Source organism: Canis lupus, chromosome 5 (assembly GCF_048164855.1).
Source record: "Canis lupus baileyi chromosome 5, mCanLup2.hap1, whole genome shotgun sequence".
Taxonomy (NCBI): domain Eukaryota; kingdom Metazoa; phylum Chordata; class Mammalia; order Carnivora; family Canidae; genus Canis; species Canis lupus.
In genome coordinates this window covers 54,996,811-55,014,029 of record NC_132842.1, presented here as the reverse complement: position 1 = coordinate 55,014,029, position 17,219 = coordinate 54,996,811, and the positions used below count along the sequence as shown (strand labels likewise).

At 36.7% G+C, this 17,219-nt stretch overlaps 1 protein-coding gene across 8 annotated transcripts in view; it reads right to left on the bottom strand.

Moving 5' to 3' along the window:
* CDK7 (cyclin dependent kinase 7) overlaps positions 1-17,219 on the bottom strand; it is a 64,062-nt gene that overhangs the window by 45,813 nt on the left and 1,030 nt on the right. For 6 of the 8 annotated variants that reach the window (XR_012031330.1, XM_072826713.1, XM_072826714.1 and 3 more), the window contains exons 3-8: positions 10,498-10,531; positions 9,537-9,604; positions 8,122-8,190; positions 5,815-5,925; positions 4,667-4,785; positions 1,499-1,598 (exon numbers count right to left, since the gene is read on the bottom strand). Coding sequence is in view for 7 of the 8 variants with exons in the window: in XM_072826713.1 (XP_072682814.1) it covers positions 1,499-1,598; positions 4,667-4,785; positions 5,815-5,925; positions 8,122-8,190; positions 9,537-9,604; positions 10,498-10,531 (501 nt within the window). In the remaining variant the exon portion in view is untranslated. Of the gene's footprint in view, positions 1-1,498; positions 1,599-4,666; positions 4,786-5,814; positions 5,926-8,121; positions 8,191-9,536; positions 9,605-10,497; positions 10,532-17,219 lie in introns of those variants that run through there. The other 2 variants (XM_072826717.1, XM_072826719.1) reach the window with 2 other exon arrangements.

Below are 17,219 nucleotides of genomic sequence, written 5' to 3'. Positions count from 1 at the left end.
AAAAAAAAAAAGATCATAAATTGAAACGTATATTTGTGCTATTTAAGGACACAGTACCAGATTTATGCAATCCACCAGTATAAGCATTTGTGTATTCCTTTTCATTTAACAATCCAGAGGATGTTAAGAATGTAGATCAATTTGCTTCCAAAATGATTCAAACTATACTGAATACTTTGGTTTCATATTAGCTTATTTATTGTTGTTCCTGTTTTCTAGTTTAAGTAGTCTTTCAAGCTATAAAATATTTATGAAGGAAAAATAACACTTTAAGAAAGGTTGAATGCTGATAAAAGCAAACCTTTTGAACTAAGCTGCATTCAATTATTATCTGTTTGGATGGCAAGATCTCACCACAGACTCAGAACTGTGTGGAGAGCATTTCCTGTTTAAACAGGAACAGTTTAAAACAGGAAACATTTAAAAAAATAAATTAAAAAAAAATAAAACAAGGGATCCCTGGGTGGCGCAGCGGTTTGGCGCCTGCCTTTGGCCCAGTGCGCGATCCTGGAGACCCGGGATCAAATCCCATGTCGGGCTCCCGGTGCATGGAGCCTGCTTCTCCCTCTGCCTGTCTCTGCCTCTCTCTCTCTCTCTCTGTGACTATCATAAATTAAAAAAATAAAAAATAAAAAAAATAAAAAAAATAAAAAAAAAATAAAACAAGAAATAGCTTCAATCGTTCAGGACAAATAGTATGGCAAAATGGTATAATTCTTCACCAATTAGAGCTGCCTTTCAAATTCCTCATAATTTTAACAATGATTTTTTAAAAATTTTTTTTACTTATTCATGAGAGACACACAGAGAGAGGCAGAGACACAGGCAGAGGGAGAAGCAGGTTCACTGCAGGGAGCCTGATGCAGGACTCAATTCCAGGACCCCAGGATCAAGATCTGAGCCAAAGGTAGACGCTCAACCACTGAACCACGCAGGTGCCCCACTTTAACAATGATTTAATCAACAGTGCCAATGGCTAGTAAGTCTGATGAGTTTTATTACAGTTATACTTCAGATTACAGAAATGATCTATAATAAAATCTTTACTGTCCTAAATGAGAGGTCTTCACATTTCACATTAACATTAACCAATAAAGTTTCAATGGAGGAGGTGGCTTTGTTTTTTTTTAAGATTTTTAAAATTTATTTGACAGAGTGAGTGAGGGAGCACGCGCGCACAAGCAACAGAGAAAGAGCACGCACACAAGGAGAGCAGATGAGGGAGGAGCAGGCTCTCTGCTGAGCAGAGCAGGGAGCCCAATGCAGGGCTCAATCCCAGGACCCTGGGATCATGACCTGAGCCAAAGGCAGATACTTAACCAATTGAGCCACCCAGGTGCCCCGAGGTAGCTTTTTTTTTTTTTAACTGGTCTATTGTTGGCTTTTTATTGGAAAACCAGTGCTCCTCTCTGAGAATTATCTATGGGAAGATAATCTTACACAAGTTATACAAATACCTATTACAATATTGTAGTATATACATCAATCCTAGACTTACCCTTAGAAGCAACTCTGCTAATATACAGCCAACAGCCCACATGTCGACACCTACACCATACATTCTAGCTCCAAAGAGTAACTCAGGGGCCCGATACCATCTGAAGAACAAAAAGCAAGATTGTAATTTTATGTTTACTTTTATTTTTTTTTTTAAAGATTTTATTTACTTATTTGACAGAGAAAACACAAGGAGGAGTGGCAGGCAGAGGGAGAAGGCTCCCCACAGAGCATGGGTCCAATGTGGGACTTGAACCCAGGACCCTGGTATCATGACCTGAGCCAAAGGCAGATGCTTTAACTGACTCAGCCACCTAGGCACCCCAAAAAACTGTAATTTTAAAATGGAATTATTGAAGTGTTTCTTGTAGAAAACTCCTAAGCAAAACATCATCCTACTGATCAACTTCACTTTTAGGGATAGATTAACTCAAGATAAACTAGCTATAAAACCAAGCAATTTCATACTAGAAATTAAACACATCCTTGGTCCATTTACTCTCCCATTCCTTGATGATTAATGCCTACTTCCTCCAGAAACTCACAACACCATTCATCCTCTAAGCCAATGACCTTATTTCCAGCTTTACTAAAAAGAATCCAAGTAATAGAAAGAAAGAAAAATTAAAAACAATTCCATGGACTCACCTATGGTCATTTGTATTTATACCATCTGCCTTCTCATCTGTAACTACAGATGAACTGTCCTGGACTGTTGTAATGCCAGTATGTCAACTTGGGGCACTAGGTACCATGCTCTCTTGCCTATTTCCAAAGATACTGAAATTCTCTTCTTCCAATATCAATGTTTTCTTCTTCACTAGACTTTTCCCACTAACGTACAAACATACCATTATTTCTTCAGTCTTAAAAAATAAACCAAAAAATTAAAGTAGCAAACAAAAACTTCTTTAGGCCCAACTTCCTCTAGCAGCTATCTCTACATTCTCTGGTTATTCTGAAAAGCTGCCTGTTTTTACTGTCTCCAATTACTATTCTCTTATCTTTTTAAACTCTTTCAGCGGGTGGCTGGCTCAGTTGATAGAGCATGTGACTCTTGATCTTGGCGTCATGAGTTCGAGCCCCACATTGGGTGGCAAGTCTACTTAAGATAAAAATGTTTTAAATTAAAATTAAATTTAAACAAGAACAAAAAAACTTTCAATTAGGCTTTAATCCTACTACTCCACCAAAATTGCTCTTGTCAAGGTGATTAGTGATGTCCAAATCATAATTTAACAATTTTCAGTCTTCATTTTAACTTGACCTATTACTAGCACTTGGTAATACACACACACACACACACACACACATATATATATATATATATATATATATATACACACACACACACACACATATATATACATACACACACACACATATATATACATACACACACACACACCAGAAACTGGTATATGAAAAACACTGGTAGGGCATCCCGGGGTGGCTTAGCGGTTTAGCAGCACCTTTGGCCCAGGGCATGATCCTGGAGACCCGAGATCGAATCCCACATTGGGCTCCCTGCATGGAGCCTGCTTCTCCCTCTGCCTGTGTCTCTGCCTCTCTCTCTCTGTTCTCTCTCATGAATAAATAAATAAAATCTTTTAAAAAAAGAAAAAAAAAATAAAGCACTGGTATACAATACTTATACGTGGGTCCATTTTCTTCAGTTCCAAGAGTTCCTAAATAATGTGCTGTATCTCTCCATCAAGTACATCAATAACCACTTATATCCTTTACTTCTTACTTAAGGCTCAGGTGATTGATACCCAATGAGATCTATTTTGAAAGTGCGAAGTTATTTATCTTTTTTTTTGAGAGATTTACTTATTTACTTTTGAGAGACAGCAAGCTCGCACACGTGCATGCATGCACAAGTAGGGAGAGGGGCAGAGAGAGAGAGAGGGGAAACCTCAAGGGGTAGGGCAGAGGGAGAGAGAGACTCCCAAGCAGTCTACCCACTGAGGGTAGAGCCCAAAGCAGGGCTCAGGGCTTGATCTCACAACCCTAAGTTCCCAACCTGAGCCAAAATCAAGAATCAGACACTTAACTGAGACTGAGCCACTTAGGTGCCCCAGGTGACAAAGTTATTAAAAAGAACAGAATATTTAAAGATCTTCTCAGATCCTTAAAGAATCTTGGAAATAAATAAATGACATTTGGGGATGCCTGGGTGGCTCAGTTGTTGAGGCCTACATGTGTTTGGCCCAGAGCATGATCCTGGGTTCTGGGGACTGGGTCCCTCTTTGGGCTCCCTCCATGGAGCCTGCTTCTCCCTCTGCTTATGTCTCTGCCTCTCTCTGTGTATCTCTCATGAATAAATAAATAAAATCTTAAAAAAAACAAAAAACATTCTGACTAGAATTATAAAACCTACTGTCCATATATATTTCATGTGATTTTTTTTATTTTTTACATAGAAAGTATAAAAGAAAACATAAGTACAAATAATAAGATAAACCAAAATATCAATGCACTGCTTTATTCAGAAACTTTTCTTTCTTCTTCTTTTTTTTTTTTTTTAATAAAGCAGTAACAGTTTTATTAAATACAGAAAAAGTTCTCAGGGGTGAGAGAGGTCCCGACAGGGTTGCTCTATTTAGACCATTTTCATTCACACAGAGTGAAATAAAACATGAAATAAATCAGTGACTGACCAATAAAATAAACACAGGTCTCCCAAATCAGGTGAATATGTAAAAGAATAGCCACTATAGTTCCAACTTACCTAACTAAACTGTAGAAGTAGTATAAATTAGTCCCAAAAGTTATTAGACAAATGCCTGAAAACTGAGTTAGTTCAACTCCATCTGAAAAAATGTCTGTAATTATTTCATTGTGGTTAAATAAACATAACATAATCATATTTTTAGTAAAACACCACCAACAATTCCTAACTCTACTGGGATATTTCAGAGAAGCCAAACGATGCTCATTTGGGATTCATATCTATACAATAGGGGCACCTGGCTGGCTCAGTGAGTAGAGCATGTGACTCAAGATCTCAGGGTCCTGAGTTCAGCCCCATGTTATTAGGCCTACAAAAAGCTTACTTTAAAAAAACAAAAACTAAAAAAAAATAAAAATAAAAAATAAAAAATAATAAAAAAACAAAAACTAATCCTGCAAAATATAAACTTTCAGTTTTTTAAGTGATTCTTACCTGGTTACAACCTGATGTGTATAAGCTCTATTGGGGCTCCCAAATGATTTGGCCAGGCCAAAATCTGCTAGTTTTAGAACACCATTTTCATCTAGCAACAAGTTGTTTGGTTTTAGATCCTGTATCATGGAGGTTTTAAATAAACAAGTAAGCAGGAGGGAGAGAATACCATAAAAATACAATTAGTTGGCTTGACAAAACAAAACAGGGTAAAACCTCAAATTTAAACATATCAGATATAAAATCTTACCACAGCAAAAGACTGGTTTTATTACTTAGTGAGACCTTGGATTTACCTACTTCACAGGGTTGTTGTGAGGATTAAATTTAGTGTTTTTTGTAACGAGCCTACTATGACAATGAGGAATTCAATAAATAATTGCTGCTATTAATTTAGTAACAGTAATACACAGCAACTTCAGTAAATAAAAATATTATGCATTTAGAGAGAATGAGGAACATATTCCTCAAAATCTATACTAAAAAGATATTAGCAATAACCTAAAAGGGATTCCAAGTTTAAGGTACGAGAATTACTGACTATAAATTATATATTCTTAGCTATTTATCTAAATAGAGTGCCTAAAAATATCTACCTATAGAGAGTGTCAGCCTTGTTTCAATAGCTAAATATTTCTAATACTGACTCAATCATTTCAGAAACTTTATTTCATTACTTCACAGAATTTTAGAGTTACTGAAATATTGCTGTTCTAAAAATATTTTAGCAATGTATAATTTAACCCAGTCTCTCACTGTATTTTTTTTTCCTGTCACAACAGTATAGCATAAAGAATACTGGACTTAAAGCCAAAAGACCTAGATTCTAATACTCTGTTGGTTATCAGCTACTGACCTTGAAAAAACTATAACCTCGGTCAGGTGACACAGCAAATTAGCTATTCATCTATGGAAAAAAATGAAGAACCGGGCCTCTTGCATTTCTAAATTTTACATAGTATTTTACAGTCCTCATTAGCACCACCTGGTGGAATAACTGAAGGGAACACCCAGAGGAAGACGGGATAAAATGGTCCGGCTTTATTTTTAATAATATATGTATTTAGACCAAATATTTATGTAATAACTGGTTACATAAAACTTGACTAAAATGTAAAAAGTCAATCATAATTGGTTAAAAACCTTACCCTATGTAGAATCCAGTGTTGATGTAAATATTCCAACCCTTGAAGAGTCATCAACATGTAGGCTTTGATGTGTGATGGGGTCAGCACAAGACTATTATCCTTTATTATAACCTGTAAATCCAGTATATAAAATACAATTATTCCAATTAAATTACATCATATAGAATCACACACAGACATATAATGAATTTATCCATCATACGGGAGAATCTGAAGAAACACTGCCTAACTCTCCTTAGGAAGCAGTGTCAGAATTTCCAGAAACGGAATTTTCCAGTTAGGGAAAGTATCTGCTGGGGCTTTTTCTCTTCTACTTCATTGTTTAAAAGGCATTAACATGGTGAACATCTGTTGTTTCGCTTGCCCCAGGATGTACAGCCCTTCTGATAATAGCATTCAACATTCCTTTGGGAAACCACCTGTTTAAAACAGGACTGACCACTACCTGTGGCCTCTAGAGGCAGATACATGACCCAGGCATAGCCAACCACCATACTCAAGCCTGCTGTCCAGAAGACTGCTTTAGAGTTGGACATGTGATCCAAGCTAATCAAACAGGCCAAATACTTCTAGAATCAAGGGGAACAAAGCACCTTCTTTCCTTACAGATTATTAAACTCTAAGGATATAAGCCACTATATTGAGAAATTATGCCCATGAAGGAAGATAACAAAGAAAATAGAGCTGAGTTAAAGTGCACAACTGAGTTCTCATGCATTATTTGAGAACTGTGCTTAAAGCCAGTTTATTGAAAAAAAAAAAAAAGCCAGTTTATTCCTAAGCTTATATGTTAGCTAGAAGTTATCATTTTCTTTTTTTAGAAATCCTATTTAGAGGGGCAGTCTGAATGGCTCAGTGATTTAACACCTGCCTTCGACCTAGGGCATGATCCTTGAGTCCCGGGATTGAGCCCCATATCGGGCTCCCTGCATGAAGCCTGCTTCTCCCTCTGCCTTGTGTCTCTGCATCTCTCATGAATAAATAAATAAAATCTTAAAAAAAAAAAAAAAAAAAGGAAATCATATTTAGATAAAAGGTATCCAAATTGGCAAGAAGTAAACTTTTGGTATTTGCAGATGACATGATACTATACATAAGAAACCTTAAAGACTCCACCAAAAAACTACTAGAATTGATAAATGAATTCAGTAACGTTGCAGGACACAAATCAATACATAGAAATCTGTTGCATTTTCATATACTAATAATGAAGTAACAGAGAAATTAAGAGAACAATCCCATTTCTTAAAAAAAAAAAAAAATCAGATTTAGGCAAAATATGCCCTTTCTAGTGCACAGTTCCATGAGTTTTAACAAAGACATCCAGTTGTGTAACCATTATCATAATCAAGATAGAGTTCTTTTAACTCTCACCCATACCCCAATCGCCCCAGGCCCCTCTATGCCCAATACTTCCCTCTACTCCCAACTCTGACCACCACTGACCTGATTTCTGTTTCTTTAGTTCTTGCCTTTTCCAGAACATCATATAAATGGAATCATATAATACACAGCCTGGACTGAGCCTGAGTTCTTTCATTTAGCACAATCTATGTAATGAGATTCCTCTCTACTGTTATATACATATATGAGCAATTTATTTCTTTTTATCCCCAAACAGTATTCCATTTTAAAGATGTACCACAGTTTGTTTCTATATTAACTAGATGAAAGATATTTGGATTGTTTCAAGTTTGGGCAATAATGAACAAAAGTGAACATCTGTGTACCAATTAATTTCTGGGTAGACATATTTTTATTTCTCTTAAATACCTAGCAGTCATATTGCTAGATCATTCTTTAGCAGTGTATTTCACTGTTTAAGAAACTGCCAAACTATTTTCCAAACTGGCTGTACGATTCTGCATGCTCACCAGCGGTGTATGAGAATTCCAGTTGTTGTTAGTTTTCGAGGTTCCTTAATTAGTATTAAGGAAAAGCCTAAGATCTCATTTTCTCAAAAAAAAAAAAAAAAAAACCAAAAAACTTGGCTGTCAAAAGGATGATATTCTGTGATAATATGGAAAAGAAACTCTAAATTCTCAAGGGCCTAATACTCATTTCTCTAAAAATAATGTCAATAAGGTAGAGGGAGCTTGGTAGATAGAAATGTTTTGAAATCCAAATCTCTGTATCTAACACTGGGAATACGGCTAAATGATTCAGAAGATCCTTTACTTAGGAGTACGTTCACATTCCAAAAAAATTAAATATTCCTTTGAATAACAGTACCTTCGAAAGTAGGAAATAAACAGGTTCTCTTTTGAAAAAAAGAGAAAAAAAATCTCTTAGGAATCTTAATCTTACCTCTAGATCAGTTTCCATAAAATCAAAGACAAGGCTAATATTAGATTTATGCCCAAAAGCATCAAGGAGCTGCAAAGCAAAATTCAAAAAATAAATAAATAATGTGATTTTCTATAAAGTACTTGAAAATACTGTACCAACTAATTTTTAAAAATTTAAACAAGCATGAAGACTGCTGATAATACTCTGTTAAATCTGATTTTATTAAATTTGACATTTATCCTTTTTCTTGCTAGGAATTAGTAATTTGAGGTGTAAAACTTTTTTTTTTTTTTTTTAAGATTTAAGAGAGGGACGCCTGGGTGGCTCAGCGGTTGAGTGTCTGCCTTCAGCTCAGGGCATGATCCTGAAGTTCCATGAGTCCCACAAGGGGCTCCCTGCATGGAACCTGCTTCTCCCTCTGCCTGTGTTTCTGCCTCTCTATGTCTCTCATGAATAAATAAATAAAATCTTAAAAAAAAAAAAAAAAAGAAGAAGAATATTTAAGAGACAGAGAGCACAGCAAGGGGAAGGGCAGAGGCAGAGGGACAAGCAGAGTCCCTGCTGAGCAGAGAGCCAGACTCCAGGCTTGATCCCAGGAGATCCCGGGAGTTGGAGATCATGACCTAAGCCAAAGTCAGAAACGAAATCGACTAAGCCACGTAGGCGCGCCTCAACTTTACTATTTTTAAAAAGTCACTAAATACTTAAGCTCGCCCCCCAAATTTTGAGAGCTATGTTTAAGAAACAAATAATTGAAAATCTCACCTCAATCTTCAATTCTGTGCTCAGTTTTTAAGAAAATCCTATAAACAGCAATGGCAGCTATCATTCAATATATGCATTCTCTATGTCAGGCTCTATTTCCAGGTACTTTATATGCATTCAATCAACTAGTCTGGGGTGCCTGGGTGGTTCAGTTGGTTAAGTATCCACCTTTGGCTCAGGTCATGATCCTGGGGCCCAGTCCTGCATCAGGCTCCCCACTTAGTGGGGAGTCTGCTTCTCCCTCTATCTCCCTGCTTGTGATGTCTGTCTCTGTCTCTCTCTCTCTGTCTCTCTCTCTCAAATAAATAAAATCTTAAAAAAAAAAAATCAACTAGTCTTGTCACAACCCTATGAGGTAAGAATTATGGCACCGAGTTATAGGGAAGCTTACTCAAGGTCTTATACATGCTAAAGCTCTCTAGGCTTCAAAATGATTTTTGACATAATTAGGCTATATGCCAATATTAAATGTTTTAATATTTAATGCTTTTAAGACAACTGCCTACAGGACTAAAGAGAATAGAAAATACATATTATCCTGATAAACTGTAAAGCTTTTTTGCAAGGCTAACCTAAAACAATTCATCTTGCTCAGCATTCAATCAATATCTACCTCATTCAGAAATGGCAGGGTCCCAGATCCCAGAAACAACTCATATCATACTCACACCAATTATATTTGGATGGCTTAGCTCCTGTAATAATTTTATCTCTCTTAAAGCTGTTCTGTTTATACCTAGATGAAAAAGCAAAGCAAAATGTGAAAAATAATTCTGAAATCTCAAATCTCCTTACAAGCATATTTTTTGGGACAAGTTAGTCTTTCAGGAAATGGCAGTGAGTACTCCATAGAAAAATACAGGCTATTGGACAAATTGTTTGACATTTGGTTTTCTTTTATATTGCTTTATTTTGAAAATAGCTTAACAATGACCATGATAATTATTCATTTTGTAGCATATCACTTGAGAAGACTGCTGGAATAACAATGTGTCAGTGTGTAACATTAAAGGAATAAGTCAATAGCTTCCTCTTTCTTGCATTATATTAGGAACAGATTCTGGATGCTAACAGCAAAATAGTGGTAAGACAGTACCTTTCCCAATACAAAGGATAGAACTCAAAAATAAGTTCTGGTACTGCCTATTATATATAGACAGATGATAGGTTCTGTTTTATAAAAACTAGTTCTTGATGACTAAACAAGACTTAGCACACAAGGCTTTGGAAGAAGGGTAAAAACATGTTTTCTTCCATTCATCATCTATTTCAGTGTGAGCTTTCTGTACTTCCATGACCTTGTATCCTGATTTTTCAAATTAGAAGGCCAGAAAAATAAAAAACTGCTTGAAACAACATCTTAAAGAGTAATGAAAACAGCAAGACAAGCCACTATAACCTTGTTGCCTTCCATTTACTCAGATGACTTGAATGACTTACATACTCTTAACATCCAAATGGTGGGTATCACAAATATCCTGTCTCTATCCTCAGTCTCCACCCTGAGTTTACTATTCCAGCATCCCGCAATAACTCCATCTAGAATCTCTCATAATTCCAATACTTTGCTTATTTCCTTAGTGAGAATAAAAACTTTTCCTGCTCTGTCAGATTATATTAAATACTCACCATCTTTAGCTTCTGATCTATGTCCAAGTTTAATCTGGCAAAGGGGGGAAGGAACCAACACATTAAAAATATGTTAGCTTATTTAGACTTAACGCATAACATATAAACGCTTCAGAAATGTGACCACAGCAAAAACATGTAGCGACTTATATGTAACCAGTAAACAAAGAGGGAGTGGAAATCATGAATTTGAAAGGCAAAATTAACAATATAAGAAAGGACCAAGTACCTACTATTCCTTGCCCCTTAACTTTTTCAATTACACATTCAAATAACTGAATTAAGAAAATAAAGGTCTCCTTTATCTTTGCAAGATTAAATGTAGAACTGTAACTGAGGGCACATTAACAACAAAATTGTTTCAAGTTAGCTTACTTGGGAGGACATAAATGATGTTATAAACATAAAATTACATGTTTATTATGCCCCATAATATGCTCCTAAGGAACACATTTTCAAAAAGCAAAATTACAAGGGCACCTGACTGGCTTAGTTGGTTAAGTGTCTGCCTTCAGCTCAGGTCATGATCCTAGGGTCCTGAGAACAAGCGCCCCATCAGGCTCCCTGCTCAGCAGGAAGTCTGCTTCTCCCTCTCCCTCTTTGAGACTCTCCCTGCTTGTGCTCTAAGTAAATAAATAAAATCTTTAAAAAAAAAAATTGAAAAAAAAATTGCAAATTATGATGGATACAAAAAATGGCTAAACTGTCATCACCATTAATACAGATAAAAACCACACACACACACACAAAGCGTAAGAAATTTCATTAATAGGTTTAGGCTTACACCAGTCTCTTAGTCACTGCTTTATACAATGACTACATATAATCATAATCAAAAATACCCAAAACAAAATTTATTTCTGGAAAAACACAGCTATTCTACCTTTAAAAATATCTCCCAGATAAATGCAAACTGGTGTAGCCACCGTGAAAAACAGTATGGAGGTTCCTCAAAAAATTAAAATGTAATTACCACAGGTTTCAGTAATTCCCCTACTGTGTATTTACCAAAAAATATAAAAACACTAACTCAAAAAGATACATGCACCCTATGTTCATTGCAGCATTATTTACAAAAGCCAAACTACAAAAGCAATACAAGTGTCCATCAATAGATGAATGGATAAAGATATTATATACACACACACATACACAGGAATATTACTCAGTAACAAAAAAGAATGAAATCTTACCAGGTACAACAACATGGATCTTATTTCACTAAGTGAAATAAGAGAAAGACAAATAGACTATGATTACATTCATATGTGGAATTTAAGAAACCAAACAAACCAACAAAGAAAAAAGAGACAAACCAAGAAACAGACTCTTAACCATAGAGAACAAACAGATGGCTATCAGGGGGGCAGGTGGAGAGGTGGATAGGGAAAATAGGTGAAGGGGATTAAGATTACACATGATGAGCACTGAGTAATGTACAGAATTGCTGAATCACTGTGCTGTAGACCTAGAACTAATGTAACACTATATGTTAACTATACTGGAATTAAAATTTAAAAAATAAGATTCCTGATAATGATAAAAATAGATTAAAAGATATAAATTACAGATTATCTCCCAGCAATATACTACAAACACTTACTTTTTTTTTTTTAAGATTTTATTTATTTATTCATGAGAGACACAGAGAGAGAAGCAGGCTCCATGTGAGGAGCCCAAAGCAGGACTTGATCCCAGATCATGCCTTGAGACGCTCAACCACGGAGTCACTCAGGCGTTCCTCTCAACAGCATTTTTTAAAGAACATTGACAAATCGATTTTAAACTTTACACAGAAATATAAAGGGCTAAGAACAATTTAAAAATTTTTTAATTCTCTAAACACAATAAAAATATATTAGTTTCATGAAGCCATCTACTTCACCACTAGGATTAAATATCAATATTTTGCCACACTTACTTCATTATTCATCTTTCCCTTTCTTATAACAAACCACAGATTTCATGAGATTTCATCCCCATGTACCTAAGTAGGCATCTCTAAAACGTAGATATTTTCAGGATTCCCTAGGTGGCTCAGCAGTTTAGCACCTGCCTTCGGCCCAGGGTGTGATCCTGGAGTCCTGGGATTGAGTCCCACATCAGGCTCCCTGCATGGAGCCTGCTTCTCCCTCTGCCTGTGTCTCTCATGAATAAATAAAATAAAATAAAATAAAATCTTTAAAAAAAAAAAAAAAGTACATATTTTTTTACTTATTCAAAATGCCATTTTCATACTTAACAAAATTAATAATGACATAGCAGTTTATCATTATTAGTATCATATCAGTTCATATCAAATTCTCCTGATTGGGGATCCCTGGATGGCTCAGCGGTTTAACGCCTGCCTTTGGCCCAGGGCACAGTCCTGGAGTCCCGGGATCGACTCCCACATCGGGATCCCGGCATGGAGTCTGCCTCTTTCTCTATATCTCTCATGAATAAATAAAATCTTTAGAAAAAAAAAATTTGGGATCCCTGGGTGGCGCAGCGGTTTGGCGCCTGCCTTTGGCCCAGGGCGCGATCCTGGAGACCCGGGATCGAATCCCACGTCGGGCTCCCGGTGCATGGAGCCTGCTTCTCCCTCTGCCTATGTCTCTGCCTCTCTCTCTCTCTCTCTCTCTCTCTCTGTGTGACTATCATAAATAAATAAAAATTTAAAAAAAAAAAAAAAAAAAAAAAAAAAAAAAAAAAAAAAAGAAAAAAAAAATTTTCTCCTGATTGTTTGAAATTTCCCAAATGGCAGATAAAGTAGCCAAGGTAATTTTGAAGAAAAACAGGTATGTGAAACTGATCAGATTTCAAGACTTCTGAAACACAGTAGTAATTAAATACACTATAGTATTTGAGCAGGGATAGGAAAAAAAAAATCAATCCATGGGGAAAAAAAAAAAAAAAAACAGGGGATCCCTGGGTGGCTCAGCAGTTTAGCGCCTGCCTTTGGCCCAGGGCGCGATCCTGGAGTCCCGGGATCGAGTCCCAGGTCGGGCTCCCGGCATGGAGCCTGCTTCTCCCTCCTCCTGTATCTCTGCCTCTCTCTATGTCTATCATAAATAAATAAATAAATAAATAAATAAATAAATAATCTTAAAAAAAAGAAAACAGTGCTCAGAAATGGATCCAAGTGCATACTGGAACCTGGCATTACAACTAAATGAGAACTTGGCATCATAACTCACCAGGTAAAGGATAGACTATCAATAATGCTGGCACAACAAGGAAAAAATACTGAATCCTCATATTACACAAAATAGAAAACTTAATTCCAGATGTAATAAAGACCTAAATGTGAAAAGCAATACTTTAAAAACTGGAGATAGGCAAGCAGACAAAGAGGAAACCCATAAAGGAAAAAAATGGGTAAATTCAGTCAGAACAGGATTATAAGTTTCTGTGCCCCAGAAGACAGCATATATAAACTAAAAGTCCAGGGCAGCCCCGGTGGCTCAGTGGTTTAGCGCCGCCTTCAGCCCAGAGCATGATCCTGGAGACCTGGGATAGAGTCCCATGTCGGGCTCCCCACATGGAGCCTGCTTCTCCCTCTGCCTGTGTCTGTACCCTCTCTGTGTGTCTCTCATGAATGAATGAATGAATGAATGAATGAATGAATAAATAAATAAATAAATAAATAATAAACTAAAAGTCTAGCAAAAGACTGGGAGATACCTGCAGTGCAATATTTCTGACAAAGGATCAATGTCCAGAATATAATAAAAAATTCCACCAAATAGGAAGAAAAAAATTCAAGCACCCTAACAGAAAAACTGATAGGAAAAAGTCTAAAAAGCCAATAAATCTAAAAAAAGACGATCAATCCAACTGGTATCCAGAAAAATATTAACTGAAATAATCATATGCCAATTTTGATCCAGGTAATTGACAAATGTTGTAAAATCTGACAATACAAACATAGTAAGAAAGTCGAGGGAGATTAGTCCAACCACTTTGAAGAACAATCTGACAATACATGAGGAGGCTGATGCTGAATATTCCCTAAAACAGCAATAATTTACAGTTGGTTTCAAATATGGATATATTCTCTAAAGAAACTCACACGAATAGGCATGTCTGTAGAACTGTATTAAGGGAAAACATAAAAAATAACAATAAAATAGCCTAAAGGTGTATCAAGAATTTGGACAAATTTTAGCGTAGTTATAGGATGGATTCTAATCACCGATGATCATAAATAAACCACATCTACATGTTTTCATGTAGAAGATTCCAGAAATAAGACTGATTCAGAAAAACAAACTAAAAAAGAATATTTATATATGGCAGGTCAGTTAGCTAGCTATTGAGAGAAACAGTCTAAAAGGCCACCAATAGAGGACTGGTTAAATAAATCAGGCAGCATAAATTCCATATGATCTTTTTAAAGAGATGAGGTAGAGATCAATGATATTTTATTTTTTTATAAATTTCAGTAGAGGGACGCTTGGGTGGCTCAGCGGTTGAGCGTCTGCCTTTGACCCAGCACGTGCTCCTGGAGACCTGGGATGGAGTCCCACATCGGGCTCTCTGTATGGAGCCTGCTTCTCCCTCTGCCTGTGTCTCTGCCTCTCGATCTGTCTCTCTCATGAATAAATAAAACCTTAAAAAATTTTAATTTCAGTAGAAATGAAATATTCCACTTACCCTAAACGTATTTTAAAAGCCTAAGATACAATAGATGAAAGAACACAGAATATACATTACTTGTAAAATTAAACATTAAATGTTAGTAGTAAATGAACAAGTATAAAACTACAACAAAAAAAACTAGATAATGTCTAAAATGAAGTAGAGGCGAGCACTCAAGAAATAATGATATAAGCATAGTATTTAATGAAAAATAAATAAATACCAGAGGAAAACTATAGGAGTTGTAAGTGATTGCCCTAAGGAGTGAAAGACAGGGCTAAGAGTCAAGTACCTTAAAAAGCCTAGGCCTTTTAACTTTTATTAAAACCACAATGATGACATATCTGACATAAAAATTAAATGTAAAAGAAGATTCCATTTTGAGTAACCTTCAAGGGGTAAAAGTCTATCAAAGAGAAACAGGAAGGGCACCTGTGTGACTCAGTTGGTTAAATGTCTGCCTTGGGCTCAGGTCATGATGTCCTGGGTGCTGGGATCACCCTAGCATAGCTCCCTGTTCAGTGGCAAGCCTGCTTCTCCATCTCCCCCTGCCACTCCCCCCTCAAATGAATAAATAAAAACATTTTTTTAAATGTTACAAAAAGAAACAAGATGAATTCTAAATCCCAATTTACTTTAAAAACAAGCAAAAAAAAAAAAAAAAATCCCAAAATAAAACAAACTCCCTTAGGACTTTCAGACAACTACAGAACTCAGTATGACAACACTGGAAAGATTTTACCAGTCAGGTTAATACACTTTTTTTTCTAGGTTAACACATATTTTTAGTTTTATTTATTTGTCAGAGACAGCAGAAGGAGGGAGAGCAGCAGAGGGAGAAGCAGGTTCCCCACTGAGCAGGAAACCCCATGCGGGACTCAATCCCAAGACCCCAGGATCATGACCTGAGCCGAAGGCCCATGAGGCCTACGCTCAACCACTGAGCCACCAGGCGTCCCAAGTAGTACATTTTTAACATATATCTACAAATGTACTGGACATGGTTCTAAGTATAATTTGAGTGGAAGTAAACAGACAATAAGCTTACAGGTAAGAGGATTTCAAATTTTGATAAACGTCATGAAGATAATGGAGACCTACAACAAGGAACTCTGAAAGTAGGGAGGCACACCTATAGGAATTAGTGGAGGCCTCTATGTGAGAGAGATGGTCGAATGAGATCTAAAACTTGCCAAATTTTAGAGAAATATATACTCACCAGAAGGCAAGCAAATCTAATGATCCCAGGAATGAACTGAATTTAATTTGTCAGGGGACAAAAAGGTCAGTGTGGCTAATATAGTGAACCATGGGTAGAATCGAAAAGTTAACTTCAGAAAGGGTCAGAATAGACAAGGCTTTTACACAGGAGTAACTACAATGCTGGATGACACAATTCAAGTTGGAAATGAGAGGAGGGACATCAGAAAACGTAAAAAGAGGGCAGCCCGGGTGCCTCAGCGGTTCAGCGACTGCCTTCAGCTCAGGACATGACCCTGAAGTTCTGCGAGTCCCCATCAGGTCCCTACAGGGAGCCTGCCTCTCCCTCTGCCTGTGTCTCTGCCTCTCTCTCTCTCTGTCTCCTGAATAAACTCTTAAAAAAAGAGTAAAAAGATATTAATAGCAGGAATAATTATGGAGAGGACAACAAGGAGTCAGGTGCAGGTGAATCAGGGGGATAGGCTTCAAAGGGGTCAGGAATTTTGAAGGAGAAACAGGTTCAAACAGCAAGAGGAGGAATAATAAACATAATAATAAACATAAGGAGGCAGAAGTCACCTACCCCACCCACTAAACAGGCCTGGAGATGTGACAAAAACCGTCTCTCTCCGAGAGGATCACTAATTTCAGGAGCACAGGAAAGAACCAGAACCTGGCAGCAGAACGCCTGGACTTAAATTCTAGTTTGAGCAATTAGCATGTGCGTCATTCTGACAAGTTACTCGCTCTCTCTTAGTCTCAGCTACCTCCGGTGCAAAATAAACACCCTTTACCCACGTCACACGGCCAGGTGGAGGGCTAAACGAAAAAAACAAAAAAACCCCCACAAAACATAAAACAGGGTAAGGGAAAGCATCTGACAGGTAGGCACATTAGCG